This window comes from Rousettus aegyptiacus, unplaced genomic scaffold, assembly GCF_014176215.1.
Source record: "Rousettus aegyptiacus isolate mRouAeg1 unplaced genomic scaffold, mRouAeg1.p scaffold_m13_p_8, whole genome shotgun sequence".
Taxonomy (NCBI): Eukaryota; Metazoa; Chordata; class Mammalia; order Chiroptera; family Pteropodidae; genus Rousettus; species Rousettus aegyptiacus.
In genome coordinates this window covers 72316528-72344373 of record NW_023416311.1, presented here as the reverse complement: position 1 = coordinate 72344373, position 27846 = coordinate 72316528, and the positions used below count along the sequence as shown (strand labels likewise).

At 36.6% G+C, this 27846-nt stretch overlaps 1 protein-coding gene and 2 non-coding genes across 9 annotated transcripts; 1 reads left to right on the top strand and 2 right to left on the bottom strand.

Annotated features, from left to right (window-relative positions):
• Window positions 1-430: 430 nt before the first annotated feature.
• Window positions 431-27846, bottom strand: CCDC125 (coiled-coil domain containing 125). Of its 7 annotated transcripts, XM_016122187.2 has the most exons (13): window positions 27748-27837; window positions 22858-22975; window positions 21078-21427; window positions 18086-18144; window positions 16812-16898; window positions 15952-16029; window positions 15160-15245; window positions 10882-10964; window positions 8606-8721; window positions 7728-7835; window positions 6439-6613; window positions 3054-3184; window positions 431-2301 (listed from the first exon to the last, which is right to left on the bottom strand). In XM_016122187.2, exons 3-13 carry the CDS (start codon window positions 21385-21387, stop codon window positions 1993-1995), a joined length of 1542 nt encoding a protein of 513 aa, XP_015977673.2. In that variant the 5' UTR covers window positions 21388-21427; window positions 22858-22975; window positions 27748-27837; the 3' UTR covers window positions 431-1992. The 7 variants fall into 7 exon arrangements, with proteins under 7 accessions (XP_015977673.2, XP_015977675.2, XP_015977676.2 ...); XM_016122189.2 differs by lacking the exon at window positions 22858-22975 and having other exon boundaries at window positions 27748-27846; XM_016122190.2 differs by lacking the exon at window positions 27748-27837 and adding an exon at window positions 18530-18590 and having other exon boundaries at window positions 21078-23606.
• Window positions 10149-10277, top strand: LOC118607198. Its single transcript, XR_004952735.1, has one exon. It is a non-coding gene; the product is annotated as a small nucleolar RNA SNORA11 (small nucleolar RNA).
• Window positions 13605-13737, bottom strand: LOC118607197. The gene has a single exon (XR_004952734.1). It is a non-coding gene; the product is annotated as a small nucleolar RNA SNORA11 (small nucleolar RNA).

Sequence of the window (27846 nt, the reverse complement as noted above, 5' to 3'; positions counted from 1 at the left end):
GTCCTGTAAGTCAAGCTGGCATGGCTCAGCTTTATTTTTTGTATAGGCCAAAGTAAAGATGTCAGTAGGATTGGGCTCTTTTCTGGGGCTTTAGGGAAGAATCTGCTTCCAAGCTCATTTAGTTCATGCCATTTTAATACATGTCAGCTCAGTTTCCCAAGGCAGTCTGCATGCCTTGTCGCATGGTATTCTCAATCTATAAGTCAGCAACAGTGCTTTGAATGTGTCTGGCTTCCTCATCTGCTACCAAGAGAGAAATCTCTACTTTTTAAAGAAGGGCATGGGACTCACCTTATTGGGTTATCCATATATTAAGGTTAACTTAAATCTTTTCTACAGCAGTACCTAGACCATCCCTAGATAGGAATCTTGAGAGGGCCATCTTTAGAACTCTGCCACATAGGCATTTAGATTATTTTCAATTTCTCACAATTATTAAAAAAAAAAAATGGAAAAAATTAAAAAAGGAATGTTTATATGTGCATTTTAATTAGTATTGATATTGCCATATTTCTCCAAAATACTTAATTTATACTATACTCCCAGTGGCTGTTCAATAGTTCTTAAGAATGAAAAAATCCCCTTACCTTTTACCATATTCAAAAACGTCAAAATGGATCAAACACCTAAACATAAGACCTAAAACTATAAAAACTCTTAGAAGAAAACATGGGGGAAACCTTCATGACATTATATTTGACAGGGACTTCCTGGATATGACCCTGAAAGCACAGGCAACAAAAGTAAAAAACAGACAAATTGGACTAGAACTACAATACTAGTATGCGTCAAAGAACTTAATCAACAGAGTAAAAAGGCAACCTGTGGAATGAGAAAGAATATTTACAAATCATATATGAGAAAGGGAGTTAATATCCAGAATATAAAGAAATCTCATAGCTCAGCAATAAAAAGTAATAATCTGATTAAAAACTGGCAAAGGACTTGAATAGATATTTCACCAAAGATGATATAGAAATGGTAAATAAAGGTCTGTGTATGGTTTTTATCCTATTCCATTGACCTGCTGGTACACTGCTTTAAATAATGTAGCTTTGCATTATTATTAGGACAATATATTTTAATATCTGGTAACAGTAGTTCCTCCTCAATCCTCCTTTTACCAAATTTTTAACTTTTATTATTATTTACTAATGTAAACGAAATATTCTCCCTTTAACTCAACTATAAATGGTTTATGTTGTTACCTTACTACTCTGTTGTTATCTAAGTAGTATTCAATATAGCCATATATCTTTTTACTAGAGATCATAATTAGATAAGTTTTATTATAATTGCCAACAATGTAATACATTTTCTTTGACATAATTGTGATGCTTTTCATATAGCAATATTCCCAAAAGCTATTAAAGGTTATGTAATATTTATAGAAAGAGAAAATTAAATGGCCTAAAATTCAGCATCAAAATTGAGAAGTTAATTCAGAGTGGTTTGAGTACTAGAATTCTGTGTAGCTATGACTACAAAATGTCACTACTCTGACAAAAGAAAGAAGCTATGCAATAACTAGCTATGACTTTGAATATACTTATGCCAAAGTCCCAGCAAAATAACTTTTTATTAAGGTTAAGGAAATTATTTTTTAACTTTATATTACAAATGAAAAATACTAAAAAACACAATATAAAAATAAAGTATTTCAGAATTTACATTCAGTCACTCTCAGAGGTTCTTATAGTCAATTTAAATAATTAAATAATTGTTTTTCTCAAAAATCGCTATATTTATGTTTTTTAGATATTGGTAAATATTGAAAATTTCACAAAACATACTAACGTAATTTATAAATCAAATATATCAACACAGAATACTAAATTTCTTATAGAAAACATTTGAGTATTTTAGCTGCCTCCTAAAATTTAGAAAGACCCAGAAAACATAAAATTTCTGAAGATGTAGCAACATCTACACAATCCTTTTTCAAAGTCTCCATATAAACAGCTCTCAGTTCAAATTTCAACTGGTTTGTCTTCAAAACATGATATTTGGTGGCAAAGAATGGGATCTTTTCAGAGTTCTTGTGTATTTTTGATCTGTATGGAGGTGATGGATTGAACAAGTGCAGCCCACAGAATTAAAAATTTGAACACTTGAATGTACAGGATCATGCAAATCAGAGAATTTTGTAGTTTTCTGCCAGGAATTTTTTAATAGAAAATTGTTTTTCATGGGATTTTTTTCTTTATTCTCTTTTGAGCCTGAGTCTTTGTCTTCCAATGCCCGAGCAAGCATGTAACTAACTTTCCTTTGATGAGCCAAAGCTTCTTCTTTATCATTCAACTGCATGTACAGAAATTAAAAATGTAACAGTCAGGAAATCACAGAATATAAAGATAGCTATAGTCAGAAGTATTTTATCAAAATGTTCAATATTCAGTCTGTCAAATCAGTCAATGTGAATAAATTCATTAGGTGTCCACTCATTCCCAAGCATTATGCATGCTACATGTTATTGCAAATTTTTTTTTAAAGGAAGAACAGAAAACATTCTGTTTAAATTTTGTTGTCATCCGAAGAGGGGAAGAAACATGTTGTATGTATATACATATATAAAATCAACATTACTTAGTTTTGTAAAAGAATGAAATTGCTTACATAAAATTGGTTTTGTATATTTACATGCAAATAACTTTCATTCTATAGATACATTCATATAATGAGTCTCTTAATTTAGTCATCTATGAAATGGGAATAACAGGACTGATTTCAGGCTTGTAATGACTAAAGGATATAATGTTAGAGGAAGAAGTACCTTGAATACTTAAAAAATTCCTGAATAAAGAGAAAGTTGACATGAACTGTATATATAAATGCAGATGACAGAGATACCTGGAGTTAATTACAAGGAGCCCCCTCTTAGAGGTGGAGCTTTAAACTTGCACAGGAAGAACATGCAGAAAGTTAAAGAGGTGAAGATTATAACTCTGGAGGAAATCACTGGGAAGAGGGCATAAATGTAGAGTGATAATGAGTTTAATAAGCAAAGAGATTAGCTTAACCACAACTTCTAACAAGAAAGGAAAGATACTAACCAAATCTATCAGCATCTTAAAGACTTCCTGAGGATTAGCTTGGTCTTCAGTCCTCTTAAAACTGTTTTCCGAAGGAAGCATACCCAACAGTTTCTGCCCTAAGGTCTTCTTAGTCCTTTGTGATAGTAATCCTAAAATTAAACATGACAATATAGCTGAGACATAAGACACTCACTGTTGTAGTACTTCCATGAAAAGAGGTATGAATCAAGAATAATTCATTCCTAAATCAGTCAGGAGGTTCTCCTCAGACCTCTAGCACAAGTGAGTCAGATGGCACAGTGTAGTGGACAAAGCACAACCTTTAGAGCTAGAATGGCAAATGCTGGAGAGCACCACAGAGAATCCAGAGCAATGCCCTTCTCTGTGGCATCACCAGTTCCTCAGCTCCCAACGATGGCTGCCCCTTGAGAGAGAACACAGCCCATGCTCCCAGATCATCTAAGTCTTCCAGAGGAGCCAGCAGTCCAGATTTGTATGTGACATCTCCTAGTTTTAAATGTCAGCCACTAACCCACATTAGTTGAGAACACCCTGCAGGCCACAGGCAGCCTCTGAACCATGCAAACTCTGCTTTAGAGCCAGAAAGACCTGGACTTGAATCCTCATTTAGCCACCTAACTAACTGCGTGACCTTAGACAAGTTCTCTGAGCTTCATTTCCTCACCTCTAGAATAAGAATAATAGCACTTGTACCTCAGGGTTGCCATACCATTGAATAATAGAGCGTTGGCTGTGGTAGGGGAGTGGGCCATCAGTGTTTAATGGGTACCGAGTTTCTAACTGGGAAGATGAAAATGTTCTGGAGATGGATGGTGGTGATAGTTATACAACAATGTGAATGTATTTCTCTTAAAAGTGAATAAATTGGTAACATTATGTATATTTTACCACCAAAAAAGAAAGAAAAATGCAGTTGTGAAAGCACCTAGCCCAGGTACTGACATAATGCTTAAAAGTCCATATCTTGAAATATGTACACTAATCTTCATCCATAGAAAGGGTACAATTTATAGTGGAAGGTACAAAATCTAGATTTATACAAAGAAAATTTCAGTAATGTTTTTGGAGTGCTCTGCAAATGGTCTCATGGAAAACTGAGAGCAGGTAAACCACAGTGACTGAGCCTCAACACCTGACCTCTTCTGCAAGCAACTGTGACAAAGGGGAAAAGCTAGACAAGGTGACACACTGGGAAACTTGTATGAGTGAATGGATGAATCTCTATCTCTTTTCAGTCTGAAAAAAATATGCTTATAACCTTTCTCTCAGAACTTATCTAAGCTGCCACATCAATAAGAAAAGTAGATACCTTAAGTGTGAACCACACCTATGAAAATAACCTGTAATAATCATCCTGTACCTCTTCAGATTATTGAAATACACTATTAAATGAATTAAAGTCTTGTCACTAAGAAACTCACAAAGAGCTACTGAAACTTGTATGGACTTGTAAAGGCTTTTCAGAGATGAATCAATTATTTTAAATTCTGTTTACAGTCTCTCTCAGTGCCTTAATGGAAAACAGATTGGAAGCTTTTCCTCAAATCATATTTTCTATGGAAAATTTCTGAGGTTTGTCATGAGCGAAGAAAAGCAGGAATTCTGGGATATAAAATGAGTACATACTCAAGTGCTGAAATTAATACGAATCAACCTCTTAAGAAAAACCCGGTTTTGTCTACATAGCAGTGTCCCTATGGCCAACCTTCATGCATAGTTGGGAGTCCTATGCAAGTGACAGAATATGACAAGACTTCAGAAAATTACTTTAACCATGTCTTTCCTTTCTCCCATCACTCTTCTCCCTACCTTCCATCAAAACAAGGTAGATTTCCAAAGGGTTTTGCAGTTAGCAACACAGAACACCAAAGCTCCCCGCAAAAAATATCCCTTTGAAATTTTTGCAGCCTATCTCTTATCAAGGGCCTGCCTGAGGAAGATCCCCTACACATCTGTTGTCCATGGTAGAACTAGATACTATGTTTTCTTCCAATTCCTAAAAGTCTAAATATGTAGACTGGTAGCTTTTTTCCCTGGCAAAATCACCTACTTTGAGTTGGAATTAAAGCTGTACCTTCAGCTTTTATGAAGGAATTATAGAAAACAGCCATATAACTGAGTTTGTATGTACTGTAAGTGACTATTGAGGACTTAGCCATCATATTTGCTCAACAGCCTCTGTAAGTCTCACGTCAGGAAAACTTTTAAGAAGTTAATTCCAGGACAAGGGAATGCCCCTTGAAGAATGAGAGTTAAACATTTTTCATTTTCGCCCTAACTTCTCTCCACCTGATAAATACTAAATACATAGCTTTTATAATCTGCTTTTATCTACTTTCATGGTCCTCGTTTACTACTTCTATTTTATTATCCCTGTAAGCTACTTCTTACCATTTTGGCCAAGGAATGAGTAAAATTAATGAAGCTAAAATTCATAACACTTGATCCATATACTATTACTAATATGTACTGTTTGAAAATTTTTTTAAATAAAATATTTACTATTAAAAGTTTCATTTTTAATGTTATAAGATTATTTCTGAAGTTCATCTGAATATGAAAGGTATTGGAATTAAGATTATGGATTTTGACATTAGGAAATATTTAGAAATGGTCATCCCAGCATTTTAGTACTAAAACATTTCAACTTTTTATAAGCTTCACTTTAATCTTTATTGATTGGTAAATGGTTTCAAATTGAAATTTTAAATTGAAGTAACATGGATTCTGAATAATATCAAGTAAAAACATAATTGACCTTTTAGAGAAACTAAAACTTCTAAAAAATAAGAGCTACTTTGTTTATATTGGACTACCTACTTCAACTGTAATTTTATTCTGCCATTTTTATATATTTTGTTTTTACTACAACAGTACTCAAATATAGCTATGAACTTTTGATAGGCTAGTGAACTTAAACCTAAATCTTTTTTTTTTATAAGAACCTTTTATTAATTTGTTCAACTTAAGATATTTCCTCTATTCCACAATGTCTCTTCCAGAATCACATGTGTCAATAAAGTTTAATTAGATACATTTAATACAGGGTTTCGCGATCATTTCAGTATTCCTTCCTTCATGGTAGTTTCCCTTTAACCATATAGTGCTCTTATTTCTTTTCCCACTAAGTATAGCCTTGTTTAAATTAAATAGAGTACTAAAAAAGATTTTTGTTTTATGGTTTTGTTGATCCCAATAGCTCATCTGCATATGTAACATCCAATGACCCCTTTTTTCCCCATAGTTACTAATTTTTTAAATATATCACAACTGTATGCAAAATTTCAATTATATTCTCTATCGTATTAAACGTGCTTAAACAACTTTGATTATAATCCAAAACAAATTAAACCTGATTATTGCCATTATAATTCATATTTACCATCCTCTTTAAGGTGCTTCCAATTTATCCATTTTGTTTCTTTTTTACATAGTTTATCCATTTGTGTTAATTTTAGTGCTTGGTCATTTTTTCTCATCAGTTGTTGCTCAAATGCAATTCTGAATGCATCTGCCATTATGTAGGCTTCTTCTTTACTCTTCTGCAGAAGTTGCAGCTGATTTTGAAAGAAAGTTCAAGAGGTGTCAGAGGCCAAACCAGAATAATTCTTGCCTGAATGCTGAGTCAGACAAATGTAGTCTCCCTACCTAGCAGGAGTCTACTGTCTCTTTGGTCTTTTGCATCTGCTTAAACTAATTAGCACTTGCTGCCCATTCTGAACTAGACTATCAGAAATTTCCCTTGTGGTGCCTGTCAATTCCCTTCTAATACAGTTCTTGGACCTTATCCTAGACAGACCCTGTTCTGCTCAACACAGAAGGGAGGATGCTGAAGGCTGCATTCCAGTACTGCCTTGGGCCATTCTAGATGATACCACTGAAAATAATTTTGAATATCATCTTTCAGATATCTCCCATAGTTGACCCTGACTCTGATCTATGTAATCTTATGCTTTTCCTGATGAATTGTTAATATTTAGCTGTTAGGTTTCCCAAATACTCTGAAGACTTTAAACAGCATACATTCAGTAAAGGTAAAATATTTTAATTATGGTCCATGTACTTTATTTGTTATTAAAGCCTAATTATAATGACAGCTGTCATTTGATTAAATGTCAGCCATGTGTATGGCACTGTGCTAAACATATGTCTACTTCCTCTATTATAACAACCCTCCAAGCTAGTTATTACTGTCCATTTAACATATGTGTTCAAAGCCACACAGCTAGAAAATGATGGACCTAAGATTCAAACCAAGGTCTGGCTAGTACAAAGGTTCCTTCTGCTTTGCTGCTTTTCTAATAAGCTTCATGTTTATCTCCCCATTACTCAGTATTGCAGATCCTAGTAATTTTAAGCATAGGTGCACCTTTTCCTCCAATATATAGTAATTTTAGGGCCATGTATAGACAAATGAAATAGAATTTAGGAAATATTAACTATAATCTTAGGCAAACAACTTTATGTGGCTACAATATTGTGCCAAGTACTATTGGTATTCTGGAACCATGTAAACAAAATCCATTTTTTAAGTTAATGCTATTATGCAAAAAGCATAAATTCCATATCCAGTGACAGCTAAAATGAAGCTAATTATTGCAGATGCTTCCATTTATTCTACTATTACTGGAAAAACGAAACCAAAGATTTACTATTTTGATAATACAGTACCTCTTGTTTGAGCTGAAGAAGCATTTTCCGAGCAGATGCCGCCATTTTGGCACAAGAACAGGGGCTCCCTCTGGGACCATGACAAAGGCAGGCTCCGAGGACTGCAAGCTTTAAATCCAAAACCATTATCCTGTTACCCAGTGTCACACTAATTAGCTAGATACAAACACAGAGGCATACTCACACATCCCTGTGTACATTTCTATTTAAGCATCTGATTCAAAGAAACTGGAAAACAAAAACAGAAGAAAGCTGAGACCAGGATTAAAGGATCCAAGTGGTGATTACATACAAATGAGGAAAGAATGTTGTTACTTAGAACAAAAACATACTGGAATTCTGCCTTCCTTTTTTTCACTCTCAGCTTCCGTGTTTAACCTGGCACCAGTTTCCTATAGTTGAGTCCTTGGCAGGAACCTGACCTAACAAAGTAAATATTAACATCCACAATGTGGACCTCCTGTGACTGGACTTGACCGTGCTGCCCAGCATTCACTACTGCCAGCTCCTGTCAGGGAGGGCTGCACACTCAAAAATGACAAATGAATTTTAATGTCAATGGAAAAAAAAAATCATCCACTCCTAAAAATAGAGTCTATGATCATGTAATGTAACTACTAACACAGCTTCTGCTAAAACTGAAAAAAATAAAAGGCAGGAGGTGACTAGCACATCCCTTAATGTCCAAGAATCTCATTTGTGATAGATATGGTACCAGCAAGCCTGAAGAACTGACCTCAGCAAACCCATGGGCCTCTCTCAGTCTCAAATTGCTAAATATGGCGCTACCCTAGAACATGTAAGCAGACAATAATGCCAGAAAGAAAAGGAAAGTAGAAAATTTTCCTCCTGCTAAGCTTTTATACCTGCCCACCTACCTCAAGACCTGAAACCTCTGTAAAGCCACTTTTGTCTTGGCATACGTTTTCCTGAACCATCTTCTGCTGTTTGATATCAAGCATAGCAAGCACCTCCAAATACTGTTGATTCAAACCTAGAAAGGGCCATATAAGAAAGTGTTAGTTATGGTGCTAACGACTCTGACCTCACATAATCTTGTTACACCAACATAATATACTCATTTCTTACAAGCAACGTATGTACAACAGGCCCCACCCAGAAAATCTGATAGAATAGTGGGTATTAAGTGTGATAATAACATATATAACACTAGATAAAATGTTATTATTTCTAATGTGGAAGTAACTTTGCAACAAAAGTCTGGTCTTCATTTGCTCTTGGAAAATTTGTATGATTTTTCAAGAGAAAACTTACAAAGGTGAATTGTTCAGAGAATTTGCAGGTAGCAAGACAACCAGATGGTGAGATTTCATGTATTATATCAAAAGTACCAAGTATGCAAACTATCAGATTTTTCTGTTCAGTTTTCACAAGCAGATCTGAAACCATTTAGAACAAGAGGGGTCCCACTATCTACTAGAGAGCACAGAAAATAGTAACTGTCCCCCTCTTGTTGCAGGGCGGAATGATAAGGAAGAAGGAGAGGGGTTGTGATTATGAGCAGCTTCTGTCCTGAGAATTAACCTAATGCAGGAAAAATCTCCATCTGCTCAAATCACCAGTACTGAGAAGCACTATCTGTGTGCAGTTCTCACCCAGGTGCATTGCCACAACTACCAGTGGTCCTCAACCTTTTTGGCACCAGGGACTGGTGCTCCTATCAGAATCTAATGCCCGATGATCTGAGGTGGAGCTGAGGTGGTGATGCTAGCGTTGGGGAGTGGCTGCTAATACAGATGAAACTTCACTCACTCACCCACTGCTCACCTGCTGGGCAGCCCAGCCCAGTTCCTAACAGGCCATGGCCTACTACCATTCTGTGGCCCAGAGGTTGGGAACCCCTGAACTACACTATGTAAAGTGCCTCCCTTGGGCCCATGACCTGACTTAGAGCTTATTTTGCCCCCTTCAAGCCATCCCTTTAAAATAGTTTCTGCTCAGAAGAGAGAATTGACATCTCAGAATTTATAAAACGTTGGTACCACCTTAATCTTAAACCACTTTAATACTTTCATTAACTTTTGCCATAAGGTGGTTCATCATATAAGGAAAGTGTGTGTGTGTTTTTGTCTTTGTGTACACACACATACACCTAACCATGTGAACTGTACAGGTTCACTTATACGTGGATTTTTTGCAATAAATAATACAGTTGGCCCTCCTTTTCCCCAGATTTTGCATCGGTAGAGTCAACCAAACTTGGATCAAAATACTCTTTTTCAACATGCATTTGGGAGTCTGCAAATGTGGAGGGCTGTTTGCATTGTTCTATACCATTTTATATGGGGGATTTGTGTATCTGCATATTTTAGTATCCATGGAGGATTCTAGAACCAATCCCTCACAGATACGGAGGGACTACCTAAGTTTTGAGGGAGTCAAAAGTTATATGTGGATTTTGGGGTGTGATCAGAGCAGGGTGCCTGAAGAATGGCTCTTCTGTTTACAACAGAACATCCAACAGAAACTTGCGTTTACTCCTCACAGGTGACATTACGCTCTCTCTATATGTGGGAAAAAGTTATATTGACAGCACGGGTTGGTGTCTCTAACCCCTGCGTTGTTCAAGTGTCAGTTGTGTATGTAAAAAATTCAAGTTCTTAATGAGTCGAATATCTTGAAAAATTAAGAATAATTGTATTAGTGACAGTCACACAAGACACTTTTTTGAAAGAATATAATGTTGAATAATTATATAATTATAAACTTTACCTATTCATATCCCAATAAAATATATATCTACTCAAGTTCCTCAGACATCAGGTGCTTTATCACTTTGTTTTACACTGAGTATACAAACTAAAAAGTAACGGAGGAATGAGGAGAAATTGCTTAAAAGGTATGAAGTTTTATTTTGGAATGATGGAAATATTATGGAACTAGATAGCTGTACAACATTTTGAATGTTATGAATTGTTCACTTTTAAATGGTTAATTTTATGTGAATTTTACCTCAAAATTTTTTAAACTAAAAAATCCTAAATGATGCATTTATTCTATTATCCTTAAAATATATTACTTTGAAATACTAGGACTTTGTCTCTATTGATATGTGTTCTTAACATAAGATGCTTTATAAACAAATCTTTTAACATAAAGAATTTTTAAAGAATCATCAAAATACCACTCTTACTTGCATTTTCAGACTTCAGCATTTTAATTTCTTCTGTTTTTAGTTTCAAAGTTTCTTTGAGGACTGCATTTTCACAGTTTAGCCTGGAAAAAAGTACCCTCCAATAAACATTTGCATTTTATACTTAAATGGGAATATTTCTGTCCCATAACTAGAGCACAAAAACCTAAATATAATTTTTCGTACTTTAGAACAATCTAGAATTTAGGTGTCACAAAATAAAAACAATGTAAAGGAGTGTGGGAAGATTTTACACATACTCTAAACCCTTCTGTATACTTAGTTGAGAAAGAATCAGAACCAGAATTATCTAACACATCCCTAACACAATACTCATTTTCTTTACTAAAATTTTAATTCAACTTAATAACCATTTGACTACCAATTATATGTCAGACTTAGGTCACCTTTAAAAACTTGCATAAAAGGTACATAGGGAGCTTTATCTATTTACTAAAACTTGAAGTTACTTACAAGAGTTCCTAAATTGCTGAGCATCAAAGGCTTAAACAATATTTTTTTTTGTAATTAAAACCAGTAGCCAGATTATCTAGTCAATTAATGACAAAGTAAAATACCTCTCAAGACATTTGTAGCAGTGTTTGTGGGAAATGTTCTATGCTATGCTTAAAATTGGCCTCAGATCATTAAAACAGAGATCATGAAGTTAAAGCTTCCCAATTAAAAATGAAATGTAAATCTAATGCATTCTGTTTCTATGAATTACTTAAAAAATTAATAAAATATGAAATTAGGTTCTCAAGCAAGGCGTGTAGCCCTTGAGGAATAAAGCACCTTTGTTAATGCGCCCTCTTCCTAAGACTAGGTCTCTGAGTTTCCATGAATTCTGATTAAGCTTTTGAGGAAATTGTTCAGATGCTCACAAACGTTTCATTAGATCCACTTAAATTCTTTATAAATTACTTAGACTACCTCATAAACTAATTTTTTCAAAAGCTAACTCAGTCAAAGTCATTAACTTTGCTATCTGGTTAACTATTTTTGTGCAGACATAATAAAGCCTCTTGTGCCAGTTCTGCTTAATTGAAGAGTATTCTAAAAGGCAGTCTCTCGACTAAGTGTAAATCTGTGTATATGAATCAGAAATTTCTGGGTTCTGTTCAGTCAAAATAAAAATACAAAAAAAATATATAAAAAACCAAATTAGGTAAACTACCAAAAAATTAAAACATGTGATATATTCTCTTGATGAGGCTGTGGGGAAACAGGCAGTCTCACGTGTGCTGCTGATAGGAATATAAAGTGGTACAAGCCTTTCTTATAGAGAGGAATTTGGCAACATCTAATAATCTACATATGCATTTACCTTCTGACCCAACAATTCTAAGAACATACCCTAAAAATACATCTCCAACAACACAAAAGTATGTATGTCAAGGTTACTTATTACAACATTGTTTATCATCACAAAATATGGAAACAAGTTCAGTGCCTATGTATAGGAGGATGGTTGAGTACACTACGGCACATCCACACAATGGAGTGATTTCTAAGATATGTTATTAAATGGAAAAATCAGTGCAAAAGAGTATGTAAACTATCCTTTGTGTAAGAAAGAATGGGAAATAAGAAAACATATACATATCTGCCCTTACACACAAATAGAAACAGAGGAAGGATAAATCAGAAAACAAGACTGGTTATCTGCAGACGGTGAGGGGAAGGAAGGATGACAGAAGGTTGTGATGGAGAGGGCGTGGGGTGCAGATGACACTTCTCTGAACGTATCTTTCTGAATAGTTCTGAGTTTTGGAAGCATGTCATCTTTTACAAAGTCAAAAATAAACAAGATAAATACATCAACAAGGATGGTGAAAAGATCCTAAAATAGAACACAAATAGAAATAAATTATCGTAAATGAATAGCATACGCATACTAAAGAGAAAAAAGAAACTAACCAAGTGATTTTTAAACATATACACTCAGGCTAAAAACAAAACTATAAACAAATATTAAACTCTGATTAATAGGTTTGATTTTACAATGGTATGTATAACAATTTTTAAGCTACCCCCTCTGCATATACTATAATGGAAAAATAAGTAAATATATTGGGTAATAGGAGCCAGGTTTCTCACTGTGGGAGTTAAAAATGTGGAAAGAGGCAAAGCTAAAATGAACCCTGTGGTGGTAGCCTGAAATTGGAAGTATGGATATCAACTACCTGTTTTTAATAGATCGATATGATAGGTGTATGTATTTGTCTGTATGTGTACTTTCCAGTTGTTCCCTGAGAGGACCCTTTAGGAAAGACTCCCTAGTAGCAGTAAGCACACCTAGTACTCAAATCTTGATTTCTAAACACCATTCGCCACTGAAAGGATCCAGGGCTCCTTGAAGAAATGCCTAATATTGTGGGTATCCTAGCCTATAATATCTTGTACCGAAAAGCAAGAAAGTGCTTGAGGAATGATAGGAAGGTGTCAAAAGGCCACCAAAGCCAGTTTCAAGGAGTTCCCATTGACCAAAGTTGGAAAAAAAATTTTTTCAACTTTTGCCTCCATGTAGACCTGTTTTCATGCTAATGGCTCCCATGTGGCCCTTTCTCAGCCACAATGCTACGGCTCAGCTCCTGCAGGACTGCCCTGGCCCTCTGGCCCATGCCCAGGGTTTCTGCCTCCAATACTGAGGCCTTCAAAGCCTTGGGCCATTGGTCCTGCCTGGCAGCCACGGGGAAGTGCAGAGTGGGGCACTGAGGAACGTGTGTAGGGTGTTTGTTCATAAGAAGGCCACAGGTTTGGTGCTCCTTGTCACAGTGACCCCGGATTCCTTCTGTTGGGTGTGTTGTCATCAGAGGAGCCATTTCTTCAGGCCCCCTGAAGTTGGAAAATTTTAAGCATCGAAAGAAATTATGATAGTAATTGCTTTTAATTCCTTGCATAATGCAAGAATCCATGAGTCCATATTTGTATGAACAAAAGAACAAGAGAAAATTTCTTACAATAAGATACCAATAAATAAATGTAGAAAGAATAACAGAATTCAAAAATTGCCATTTGGCAGACATGACAGTAATAATTGCTTCAGGCAGAATAACCAGTGGATGTAAAAACTGGTGGGTGAAAGTCTGATGAGTAACAGTCTATTTGCATAATTTCAAAGTATCTCCCCCACAAAATGCTTATTAATTACAAGGGGAAGAATTGTGACTACTGTGGAGAATGAGGGCAGATACCACACCTACACTAAATGATGGCGATCACAGCCTAGAAATGGGACAAACTAACATCACGTGCCTCTTTATATGATGCTCTAAGAATATAACTTTGCTTAGTAGTAAACCTGCCCAAAACACATAACCTGAATTTAATCCAGAAATACCAGACATCCCCATTGTGGGATATTCTATAAAATAACTAGTCTGTCCTCAAAAAAAGGTAAAGTTTATAAAAGATAAACACTGAAGAATTGTTTTAAATGAAAGGAGACTAAAGTTTAGACATGACCACCAAATGCAACATGTGATTCTGTATTGGATCCTGGAACACGGGAATTTTTTTTCTCTCTTTGCTATAAAGGCATTATTAGGATAATTGGCAAATCTAAGTAAGATCTATAGATTTAAAAAATAGTATTGGTTTTTACAATTATCCTATGGTTTTAAAAAAGAATATCCCTTGAAAAAATAGAAAATGAAGTAGTTCTAGTAATGGGGCCTTATATATGCAACTTACTCATGGTTCAGAAAAAAATTATGTCCTTATCTACATATTTAACTACAAAGAGAAAGAAAAGGAGAAAGAATAATGAAGCAAATATGGTAAAAAGTTCAAATTTGGAGAATCTTGGTGAAAGATACACAAGAATTCTTTGTACTGTTTTATAAGTTTTCTGTAAATCTTCATTTATCTCAAAAGAAATAATAAAAGATTAGATATTAAGCCATCTATAACCCCAGATATCAAATCAATTCCTCAATGACTGACCTTATAAAAAGTGTATGTTGTAATTTAAATATATTAAATTCACGCCAATAAAAGAGCTGCTCAAAAGATTTTGTTTGAAAAAAATAGTGCCAATGCTAAAATAACTTGGAAAACATGGCTCTTACACTGTATTTGAAAATTTAGTTTGTACTATATATATATATATATGTTTTTTAAAGAAAACACAAAAATATGGAGCTGGCAAGTGGATAAGCAATAATAATTTTATATTTACAGTTAGCTCAAAGAAGAAGAAAGCCTAAACTACATTTGAATTACATGCACTTTAAAGATTTCCAAAGAAAAACTATGGAATAATAATATACAAACCTGTCATATTTTTGGGTCCAAGATTCTTCTATATTTTTAAATCTATTATGATCAAATTCTATTTCCCACTGCAAGGCATTTATTTCCTATAGAAATAAAATAGTATTTCCATGGAAAATTTTACAAATAAATCACTTCAGGACATTGTGAATAGCTGAAATACATCATTTAATCATTTCACAGAAATATGTTAAAGAGAAAAAACTATTACTCGAAAAGAGTTTATCACATTTGTAAACACATATAACATGTATTGTCAGCACTCAAAAGAGCTTTGCCAAAGCTTGCTTACTATAGGAGAAATTTCAAATTGTTTAGCTTAAAAATTTGGGGTCTCAACCTAGCTTTCTCATCATCCCTGCCCATGCAGACTCCACGAGCAAAATATACTCCTGGAGGTCTGAGCCCAGGGCAGTCCCATCAAGGGAGGGTAAAAGAGACACAGGAACAACCTCCAAAAGTGATTCCTAAATGCTTTTATAGAGAAGATGAGGTGGTCAGAAAGAGGCAGGCTCTGCAAGCAGAGAAAAAGAAAGAGAAGAAAAATAGGAAGTGTCAATTTGGCAGGCCTCCTACTACCTTAAAATAGAAAATAAAAGAAACCTTAATTCTTTACACATTTGACAATCCGTTTTGGATTGTAAACTCCAAAAGGGAAGAGACCATATAAAGTTGAAGCACACCCAGCAGAATGTATGCATAAATCACATATCCATTAGCATGGTGACTTTTAAGGAAATTTTATTTGAAAGCTTATTGGATTGAACAAGTCTACGCTATAAACACAAATACCTTCTCCAAGGATCTCTTTTGTTCCACAGTTTTTTGAAGAACTGCCTGGGTATGACTTGTGGCTTTGCCAAATATTGCCTAAGGGAAAAAATATCAGTATAAATTACATTTCTAATCATTCTTACATGCATGATGTTCACATTTGTATTTTAAGACAACAGAAAATTAATTTGAGATGAGAATTTCCACAGAGACCACCTCTTTGTGGAGTGTTTGATAGTTCAACAGTCCGGAAATCTTGATTTGGCTCTTCCTTGATATATATGAGAATGAATGAAAGAATTTTCCACACAAAGACTTGTACATAAACATTCATAGCAGTAGTATTCATAACAACCAAAAAGTGCCGTTAACTGGTGAATGTATATACAAAATGTGGCATATCTATACAATGGAATATTATTTGGCAATAAAAAGGAAGAAAATACTGATATATACTACACCATTCATCAACCTCAAAACCATGCTGACTAAAAGAATCCAGATAAGAGAGAATCCAGACACATAATATATGATTCTATTTATATGAAATACAAAAGGCAAATCCTACAAGAAAATGGATTAATGATTGTCTGAGGTTGCAGATGGGAATGGAGAGACTTCTAATGTGCCCAAGGTTTCTTTTAGGGATGCTAAAAGTGTGCAAAAATTAGATTGTGGTAATAGTGTAGTAAGAATGAATTCTATGCTTAAAATGTGTGAAATTCATGACATGTACATTATACATCAATAAAATTGTTAAAAAATGTAAACCTCAAAAAAAATTATATTAAGCACTGCTGCTTTTGTTTTAAAAGCTAAAACCATAGCACCTAGTATTGCCCTGTGAAAGTGATGAAAGCTTAAAAATAACTTCCTACCATGCTTTGAAGAATTTTCAGTGCTTCCTCCTTGCCTTCGAGTTGTCTTTGAGATGCCTCAAGTTCAGTTTTTAAAATTTCTACCTCCTGAGAAGAGAAATAAAATTCGTCTTCCTATCTGCAAGATATGCAACCCAAAATGAACAGTTTGGGTAGTCTACATTTAAGCTTAACATACACTTTGACTCAAAGCACTGCGACTTTATAAATGAAGATAGAAATTCCCTCAGTCTTTAACAATGGACCAGACAGGCCAAAATTGAGATCCTCATTATCAGGTGCCAATTTTAACTCAAAGCCCAAATCTTTAGCTTTTACTCATCTAGGCCACACAGCTAAGAATCTGGGGAAAAAAATCTTTAGGCTACATAAATAAGCACATGATCACTCACACAGCTACAGTAGCTATTAAGGGCTAAACTGTCCTCCTCAAAAGAAATGTTCGAGTCTTAACTCCTGGTACTGTGAATGTGGCCCTATTTGGAAATAGGGTCTTTGTGGATATAATCAAGTTAAAATGAGGTCAGAATAGATTGGGGTAAGCCGTAATCCAATGACTGGTATCCTTATAAGACGAGAAAAACTTGGACACACACTAGAGAAGGCCATGTGACAACAGACTGGAGTGATGCAGTTACAAGCCAAGGAATGCCAAGGACTGTTGGGTCAACCACCAGAAGCTAGGAAGAGGCAAAGAAGGGTTCTTCTCTACACCTCTCAGAAGGAATATGGGCAATCGACACCTTGATTTTGGACTTCTAGCCTCCAGAACTGAGAGACTAAATCTCTGTTGTTTTAAATTTCTAGTTGGCGGTACTTTGTTACAGCAGTCCTAGGAAACTAAAACTGCAGCTTTCACAAGAGTCATAAACATGCACAGGATAGGCAGCCCTCACAGAAATGCCTACTCCCAGCAGGCCGAGTGGCCTCCTCAGACCACTTGGGATACTTTCTGATCTTTTAACTTCAGAGAGGTTATTTCAAGCCACACACAGGGTACACAGATGGAAGGAAATAACTATTTTCTCCAGGAGATTAGAGTAGCAGTAGAAGATTAGGGGTGAAAGGAGACCTGGAGGGCTTTACACAGCCTTTTGGAAAAATGAGGAAGATAAAGAGGCCAGTTGAAAGGTATGAGCTTTATACTGTGGCTCATCAAAAATATCTGGAAAGCCAAAATCTGTCTTCCATCCAGTGTTAGTACTACTTAAACAAAATCTCTTATCCGTGGATTTTATTCACATGAGAATTTTTATATAAGCCAGAGTACCTACCTCTAATGTTTCATCAAGACGCTGCTTTAATTCTACATTTGACAATTCTGAATTAGAATCTATTAGAGGAAAAAAAACATTTTAGCTAGTTAAATATAGGACATTTGTTTACAAAATATCAAGGACAGGTTTCATTGCAAAGAGAAAAGAATTATAATAACCCAAATAATGATAAAAATAGCTGCCTTTAAACATTTCACAATTAAAAAGACACACTTTTGAATAAAAAGGACTCTAAAATAACACATTGGTTAGTTACTACATACAAACACATGTCGACATAAGAAGCATCTAAACCTGCAGAGAATGTTTATGAGTTTATTTGAGCCAAACTGACGATTGCCAGGAAGCAAAATCTCAATGGAGAAAATGCTCTGGAGAATGGCAGTTTTGCAGCTTATTTTATACATTAAAATAAAAGGAGGAGACTTGAGGAGGACTTACCAAAATCCACTGGTGGTAGGCTAAGGGGATGGGAGAGAGCAAAGCAGGGAAATCCCTGGGACTGAATAAAAAGTAAAACAGAGAGATACATGCTTCTTTTACATTGGTGGGTACAAGATAATTAACATTTATAGGTGGTTAGGCGGGGAAGAAGGCAACAATGAAGGTTCTGTGGTCTATGCTCTGGTTGCTGTCGGTTGTGCCCCCAGGGGTCTGGAATAGGAGATTGCTCTGACATTTTAAAGGTTTGTTATCTTAGATGCAAAAAGACAGGCTCACCTAGGGTAAAGACTGACCTTTGTCAAGGAAGCTACAGGTCTAGGATGTGAACCACTTTCAGTTAGGAATTTTTATGTTCAGACCATCCTGTGTGGTTACTTTAGGTCTCTGAGTTTGTAAGGTCCACTATGCAGGCCTCCCTTGAGCTTGTCAGATTTAGTATGTGGCCCTTTTTTTGTCCACACACAATATAAAAAAAAACATGAATGTTGAGAGTGAAATAAATTTCGGTGTTTGGTTTAAGTTTGATCAATATAGTGATATGAATAGCTAAGAAATAACCTGAATTTAATTTCTTTCCAAAGAGAATGACTAGAAGTCTTTAGTAACTTCGGTTTTTTCTCTCCTTAATGTGATTGACTGAAACTTTAAACTGGGCTTTCAAGAAGCTTCATTTTCATTTGATCCCACTGGCAATAGAAAAGCATTAAAGTGGTAAGCTACAAGCAAGAAGAAAAGAAGAAAGAAAAAAAAAGTTTAGAAAGAATATTTTGAGGGATATTAAAATTTTCTCATCAACATAATAGTATCCAAGGGAAAACTTAAATCACTGATATACTGTTCCAGGGAGGTACAAACGTGACATTGGGTTGACAATGACAATTTCTATTTTATTAATACTTGTGGTAGGCAGAATAATGGCCCCCAAAGATGCCCCTACCTTAATCCCCATAACCTGTGAATTCATGGCAAAAGGGACTTTACATATGTGATTAAGTATTTGGAGATGGGAGATTATCCTGGATGACGTAATGTAGTCACAAGGGTCCTTATAAATGAAAAAGGAAGGCAGGAGAGTCAGTGTCAGAGTAATGGAGAATAAGAAAGACTTGACTAGCCATTGCTGCCTTTGAAGATGGAGGAATACAGGTGGCTCTGGAAGCTGGAAAAGGCAAAGGAATGGATTCTCTCCCGGAGCCTACAGAAGGAACGCAGCCTTTTTGACACATTAATTTTAGCCCAGTGAAATCTATTTTGGACTTTTGACTTATAGAACTATAAGACCATCAATTTGTGTTGTTTTAAACCATTAAATTTCTGGTAATTTGGAAACCACCTATTAACAAAAGAAAACTAACACAATATTCTTACCTAAGATCAGGTCAATTCTGACAGAAAGACAAAAGTCCATAACCCAACAAAACAGGAACTCATACTATTACTATTACATCTTGTTTCTATCCCAGCGGTTTCCTCATGTTTTTACAAAGGCATCTTAGCGTCATATTCAGTTTTCAACATCTTTCTTGCAAAACAGTATCTATTCTCTATGCATGATAAGGAACTGAAAGAAAAATATATAATCAATAATCCCATCCTAATTTCAAGAAGGATTTTGAGGGATGGGGATAGATCCCAGCTGCAACATAACTTTTGTAAATCTGAAACACGTTTCTTAAATTATTTTTGTGTTGTTTTAATTTGTGTTTGTCCTGCTTTGGTGGAGAAGTTTTACAATATGTGTTACTAACAATTCAGAGTAGGCATGGTCTCATCCATGGGCTCCCAATCATTTGGAGTTTTGTCATTCTATCACAATATGATTCTGAATTTCATTCTTGATGTATGGCATAACTTATTTTTAGTTATGATAAATTCAAAATAATTTTGTTGTGATCATTTTTGAAAATTTCATGCTATCCTTAAAATAACCAGAAGCATGCATGTTCTGCTGTAACACTCCTTCCCCAGATAAGCACCCAGCTTGCGGTGCTCAAATGTCACCTCCTTAAAGAGGCCTCCCCTGACCCTTGCCTAAAATGGCAGTGCCCCAGCCCCTCCAATTACTCACTATCCCTTCACTCACCACTGCCTGATGTTACTTAGCTGCTCATTTGTAGGTTTATTTTCTGTCTTCTCTACTAGAATGTGAACTCCATGACATTAGGGGCTTTGACTATTTTGTTCACTCATGTTATTCCCAGAGCTTGGAGCTGTCCTAGGCTCCTGATAGGTATCCAATAAATATTTGTTGAATAAGAAAAAAAAATGAGTAAAGTATATCACTATGCCATAAAAAAAGCAAGGTAGGTAATCATTTACTGAGATCACTAACATATATATGTATTAATGCAGAATAACTAGTGTACTTCACAATTTGGACAATGCTTGGAAATAAAAACATCAATTACTTTTGAACCATCACCAATCTTACAATGTAAATAAAAATAAATTTCTAAAATCCACTCTGGCGACTTATTTTCATGCGTTGGAAGCACTGATCAAATTCACAGGGGAAAAGGAGGGAGAGGACGCTAGGCATTCTTACCAGGGCTCCTCCGTCCTCTGTAATGAGGAATTCTGGACCCTTCAGGGCACGTATCTTGCAAGCTTTTATGTCTGGAGTACCGAAAAATGGCACCACTTCTTTCTTCCCCCTTTCCTGGACATGGGGGAGGGCTAAAGTCCCTGTCATCTGATCTTTTTCTAGATGTAAATAAATGTGAAACTTGTACTTCATAAATACCGCCGGGCCTTCTTCCGAGGCCATACCCTAAATCGCCTTCTGCCATGTCATCATCCTCTGTTTCCCAGGTCTGTGCTTCTGCCTCACTCGGTGGCCTCACCACCCTGCTCATCAGCCAGGCGCTGTCTTTACCATAAGGAAAAACGGGTTACCTGCAGTTACAAAAAACAGAGGTTAAACATCGTCAATATAAGAAAGTTGGGTTTTCCAGGGAAGAGAAGTTCTTTTCTGTATTATGCAGGCAAGACTAACTAGCAAAGCACCAGTGCACAAATGCAAACCAATTCAAGGTCTTGAATATTTCAGGACTTTTTAGATAAGAAAAATTCCAATCTCCGATTTCAAAGATTGTAGTTAATTTTAAGGAAGCAGGAAAGGCTTTTACTGAATGCAAAAATCTACTGATCAGAATAAAGCAGAGCCTTTGCCAAGGAAATAGAACACTCTTAACATACAAGCTTACAGAAGAAAGGGCTTGGTTTTCACAAGCCAAAGAGCTATGTAAAATTCCAAAAAGCCTCTGAAAAACAGGACTTCCAATCACTATGACCATCCTGCCTCTGTCTCGTCACAGCCCTTTATCCACTTCAAGTGCTCAGGGTTCCTACAGCCTCACTTGGTTTGTTTGCTATTTCTGTGCAGACACAATTAGTAGAGATTTTGTATTTGGGACAGTGATGGGTAGGAGGGAAGAAGGTACCCAACTCTCTCCTTTCTCAAGTCATGCCATGCCTATATTCGCACTTATTTTGCAATCAATCAGAGGAAAAGCCAAAGACTTTTCAATGGCTAAGGACCTTACTCTCATCTCTGCTGCTGTCCCCTCGTCCTAGGCTGACAGCCCTGGCCTCCCAGGTGCTCCTGACCGTGCCAGGCACTCCTGCCCCAGCGCTTGTGTTCCCTGGCCAGGGAGAACCCTCTTCCCCCGGACAGGTGCACAGCTGCTTCCTCACTTCCTGTGGGTCTTTCCTTCAGTGTCACTTTCTCAGTGGGGCCTTTCCTGGCACCGCATCTAAAATTGCAAACTGCCCCTCCCTGTCCCACTTATCTGCTTTATCTTTCTCCTTAGCACTTATGACTTTCTAACATACTCCTCCATATTTTACTCATTTTTCAAATCGTGCCACTAACAGGGAAGGTAGAGCAAAAGTGGGAGCTCAGTGAAGCAGAAGGTAGCTCCAGCCTGCCTAGAGGCCTCTCAAGAGGTGGGGCGCCCTGAAAATTTTCCCCTGCCAGATTCCAAACCCACCTAAATGTCCCTAACAGGAATGTAAGTTCCGCCAAGGCAGAAGCTGTTGTCTGTTTGGATCACCACTTCACTCCTAATTCCTAAAATCAGTATCTGAGACATAACTAACGCTCAATAAATATTCGTTTAATAAAACAAGAACATACAAACTGAAATACTTGCCACTAGGGCCGAAAAGCAAAATACTGTAGTCACCTTAGCAAGGCTCCACACAGGATGCCATGAAGCTAACTGCCTGCCCTTCTTCTAGAAGAAAACAACTCCAGGTAAAAATGCCCCCCAGCGAAAGGATCACGGAGCTCTGTCCGTGCAGAGACCATTGTAGGCACCTACCTGGTGACGGTGCCCTCTGCCTGGTGGCTGGAAAGCACCTGAAATGATCAGCCTTGTCCTTCTGGTACAGAATTCAGTTAAGAGAGAGTTTCACCACCATTTCGAAACAGCTTCTTTGCTGTAGTTATTTAGAAACATTTCATCCTTTTCACAAGACTCATTAAAAAAAAAAAGATAATAAAAACACATCTGACATCTTTTTCTAAATATCCTGCTGTTTAAGCATTTGCTTACTAGGGCTTTCAAAAATGAATCTCAGTCTTTCGAAAATAATTAAATCTCTCTCTTTTATTTTATTTTTTTTTGGCTGAGATCTTTCTCTTATTCTTCCACTGTTAAAACTACACATAGATGCTAAATAAATCTGATCATGTATGAAGACTTTTCTGTTGTTTTTAGGGTCAAGGTACCATATATTTTCAATGTTTAAAAACAAAGACCCTTAAAAGATTTGAAGTAACATATCATAAAAGAAGATACATAATTTCACCTACATGCAGAATCTAAGGAATAAAAAGAACAAACTAAAAGACTCACAAATAGAGTGGACAATTTGGTGACAGATAGAGGGGAGGGAAGTTTGGGGGGCTGGGAGAATGGGGTGAAGGGTTAAAGAAGACAAATTAGTAGCCAATGGATGGTCAAGGGGTTGGGGAGCATGGCATAGGGAATGGAGGTAGCACTAATACATTGGCTAGGTGGAGGGTCAGGGGAGGAAGGGTGCAATTGGGGGGATCGTTTTACAGACTATATAGATGTCTAACCAATGTACTATATACTTGAAACTAATTATAATAAATAAATTAAAATAAAATAAAGATACATAGGTGAAAGACACAACATCATTAGTTATCAGGGAATTGTAGATTAAACTACAGTGAGATTCCAGCATATACTACTGCCAATTCCAAGTGTTGCTGAGGTTGTGGACATCCATACACACTGTCGGTGGGAGTATAAAATGGTACAAACATTGTGAAAAGTTGTTTTAAACAGTGACACGGTGATTGCACTCTTTGTACTTACCCAAGAGAAACAAAAACATGTTTCATAGAGAGATGCGTGAATGAATGTTCACAGCATTATTAGAATTAGTCCCAAACTGGAAACACCCAAAGTAACCATCAGGGAGAAAACAAATTCTAATCCATCCATCCATACAATACACTATGTTCAGCAATAAGTGATAAATTTCTGATATTTGCAACAATGTGGATGGAACTTATAGATGTTATTCAAACAGAAGAACCACCTACTGTATGAAATCCTGGCAAAACTAATATATATGGTAGGCAGCAGATCAATGGTTGCCTGAGGTGGGAAGGTGGATAGACTTCAAAAGGCAGGAAGGAACTTTTTTGGGGTGATGGAAAAGTCTTATATCTTGACTAGAATGATGGTTTGTTAAAACTAATCCAACTGTATGCTTACAATAGTGCATTTTATCATATATAAATTATTACTCGATACTATATTAAAAATTGTTTAAAACAGAAAAAAATAAGGGACCTTTAACTTAATTAGGGGGCAAGATGGGAAGTTTGTTAATCATTTGTACCCCCCTAGATAAGAAAATTATTAAACTGGATGCTTTAAATCAGCACTAATTTTTTTTTAGAGACCTAATAGCTAGTACATGCTGCTTGCTTTCCGTGTGCTAGGCACTATTTTAAGTGCTTTACTTAGATTATTCTATTTACTCTTCACAACACTTTATAAGATAACACTATCACTACTTAAGTATGAACAATTAAACTGAAGCACAGACAGGTGAAGTAACACAGCTAATAAGAGCCAGATTCTGAACCCAGATTCTGTCAATGTCACTGTTACACTCTCAGCCACTGCTTCCTGTCATCTGGAGAACTTCCATGAGATTAACATCAGAGTAAACCCAGTTTCTATTATTTATAACATCAAATAGAATGGAAAGTAAAAGTTTAAAATAGCTAGTTTTAACAACACTCAACACAGTCTATTGGACCCATTTTTTACCCCAAATTTTTATGAAATCATTCTGGTTCTTTTACAAGTTTATTTCCTAAATAAGTAAGTTTATCTATTTATGTCAGGTTAGATAGCAAATTATTTATTATATTAGAGGCTGTGTTTTACCCCTTGTGCAGCAGAATCCTGTTTATAATACAACTTCACATCTCTGTTAAGGAAGGTGTGGTCATGGTTAGGCAGCCAGAGGTGAAGGAAATGGAATTGGTCAACACAAAGGAAAAAAGCAGTAAGAGGAAAGAATAAGCAATTGCAAGATTAGCTAACAATATTTTTTAATGCAACACACATATTCAGGTGTTATGAGTGTATCTTCCTGCTATTCAGAGTTTCACATGGCTCAATGCTGTATTGCTTTTAAAATTAACTTTGAGAACTGTTGGCTGTGTGCCCTTCCATTTTTTTAATAATAATAGTAATATTAATATGTAATTTAGTCAAATTAAACTTGACTTTTGGAGCACATTACTTCTAAGGAAGGGACGATATTTGAAGTTAACTAACGCTCATTTGACTAGTTGTACATGAATTCAGTGTTGACAACCAGGGAGGCAGCAGGATGTGTGATGGAGAAGGCCTCCCCTCAGGAGGTTTGGGTTCACATTTCACTCTACTACTTGCTACTCTGTGATCCTGGGCAAGTCATTTAACTTCTTGGAGCCCATTTTCGAATCTCCAAAATGGCTTTAAGCATAGCTACTTTATATTTAGGCACCATTGATATATTTGAATATATTTGATATATTTGAAATTAACATTTACTAAACTAGAATTTGAGTATTAGTTTCTTCATTTATCAAATGAGATGACTGGATAAGATTTTTTGGTTCTTTAGAGCTCTAAAATCCCAATCCTGTATCAGCATTTTCCAAAGTGTGCCCCACAGAACCCTAGTTCTATGAACTATGAGGTGTTGCTAGGAATAAAAGGGCCCTTCTGGGTTTCTTTAAGGGAAGTATTATCCTATGCCACTCCAGACATACATGACTTGCCCAAAATGATACAAGTAGTGGCAGAGCCAGAACTAGAAACAGTATCTCTGGCTCCTTGTTCAGTGATCTGGCCAGTTGGGAAAGAACACAGGATGACCACATTGTAGACTGTGGGCAATCTTCCTACTTTTGCACTAAAACAACTCTTTGAAAAGTGACCAGTGACTTCCTAATCACTAAATCCAACACCTAGTCTTGTTTCTCAGCCAACTCCACCTCTGCAGAAGCTGCGACTACTGATTCACCATGGATTCAGCCCAGGTCCCTGGTCCACCTTGGTTCCTCAGCCCCTCAGAGAGTCCCTGCTTCTCTCATATCTGCCTGCTCAGGCTCCATTTCCTCTTCCTGTTTCTTCTGTACATGTTTGGCTTCTACTCTTAAATACACATCTCCAGCTGGATATCCTGCCAGCAATTCACACACAGCTTGTTCAAAAACAAGTTAATTACCTTCTCCACCCTCCCACCTAGCCAGGTCTCCTCCTGTATCCTTTATTTCTGCAAATGCATCATCCATGCTCAAAAACACCCAAGCCCAAAACTTTGAAATTGTTTTTTGTTGTCGTTGTTGTTTGTTTGTTTGTTTTTTGCTTCTTTCTTCTCTTTGGTGCCTTCAGTTGTCAAATTCTCTAGATCCACAAAATGTTCTTCACATAGTAACTTCACAGCCCTGGCTGAATTTCTTGGTACTTCTCCTGGATTAAACCAATAGTTCCATAACTGATCTACTCCAAGCTACACTACACATTGTTGCCAACCACAGATCCAATGATATCCATCTCTTGCCCTAAAACATTCCATGGCTCCCATGGCATATGTAATTAAGTATCATTCTGTTTTCTACAACAAGAATCCTGTTTTCACTCCGTGTTTCAACTATCAGTATTCCCTGGGCATGCTCTCTGCTTCCACATAAGAGGGACTGCACTCGCTCCCAGGCCTCAGTCTGGTCACCTTCAAGCCTCAGCTGATGCCATTCTCCACCCCAGGAATGCTTTCTCCTCTTAGGCACCCCCTCACTTCATGACAGCCACACCCTCAGTAGCCTTCTGGACTACCCTTTGACAGATGTGATTTGTCCTACCTCTGAGCCCTCCTAGCTCTGTATTGTACCTTTCAATAGTCCTTACATGCTATATAATGTTTTTATTGTACACTCCCTTAATGCAGGGAGTGTACGTGTCTCATTTACTTGTGCATTACAAGTGTTCCAAAGATATCTGATGGATGGATTTGAAAAAGAAAACAGTTTCCTGCCCAGAAAACTTGGACTAGAAGCATCCACACCCACTAGCCTGGTAACTCTTGCCTTAGCAAACAAGTTGGTCAAACAGACATCAAATTCCTGTCAGACCTGGCAAAGAGGAAATAACTGGACTCCTGCCTGGTGAAAAACGACTGGCCGGCTGCACAGTGCCATAGGATTTTGTTTTTTAACTTTTTCTGTTAAAATAATTTCAGATTTACAGTAAGTTATAAAGATCATACAGAGAGCTCCTGTATACCCTTTACCTAGATTACTCTGTTAATATGAGGGTATATTTATCAAAATTAAGGAGTTAATATGAACTAAATCACAGGTTTTATTATAATTTCCCCAGTTTTTCTACTGATGTCCTTTTCCTGTTTCAGGATCCAATTCAGGATACTACATTGTACTTAGTGCGCTATAATGTTAAGGCTCAAAATTAATTTAAAAAGTAAGTAAAGGAGGAGGGGAGAGAGGTAGAGTAGGGTCTTTCGAACCTATTTCTTGTATTTTTAATGTCAGAGGAGGCCATTAAACTAACGTCAGGGAAAACGAAGACCATTTGCCAGCTAGTCCGCGACCTGCCGAGTTCCCACGGATGCGCGCCACCCGCCCCGGGGTCCTCCCCACGCGCGGTTCCCACCTGCCAGGCCCGGACTGTGCACCTCCGCCACCGAAAGCTTAGGAACCCGGACACGGGCTCGGCGACCAGGACCCCGCCGCCCTCGCGCCCGCAGAAGCG

What these genes read in the sequence shown, in the direction of transcription:
- CCDC125 (XM_016122189.2), bottom strand. Translation starts at nt 21,387, where the DNA reads ATGAGCAGGGTGGTGAGGCCACCGAGTGAGGCAGAAGCACAGACCTGG. An exon ending in AAAAGAGATCCTTGGAGAAG is followed by an intron (nt 15,246 to 15,951) that starts GTATTTGTGTTT and finishes TTATTTCTATAG; the next exon opens with GAAATAAATGCCTTGCAGTG. An exon ending in GCTGAAGTCTGAAAATGCAA is followed by an intron (nt 8,722 to 10,881) that starts GTAAGAGTGGTA and finishes GGCCCTTTCTAG; the next exon opens with GTTTGAATCAACAGTATTTG.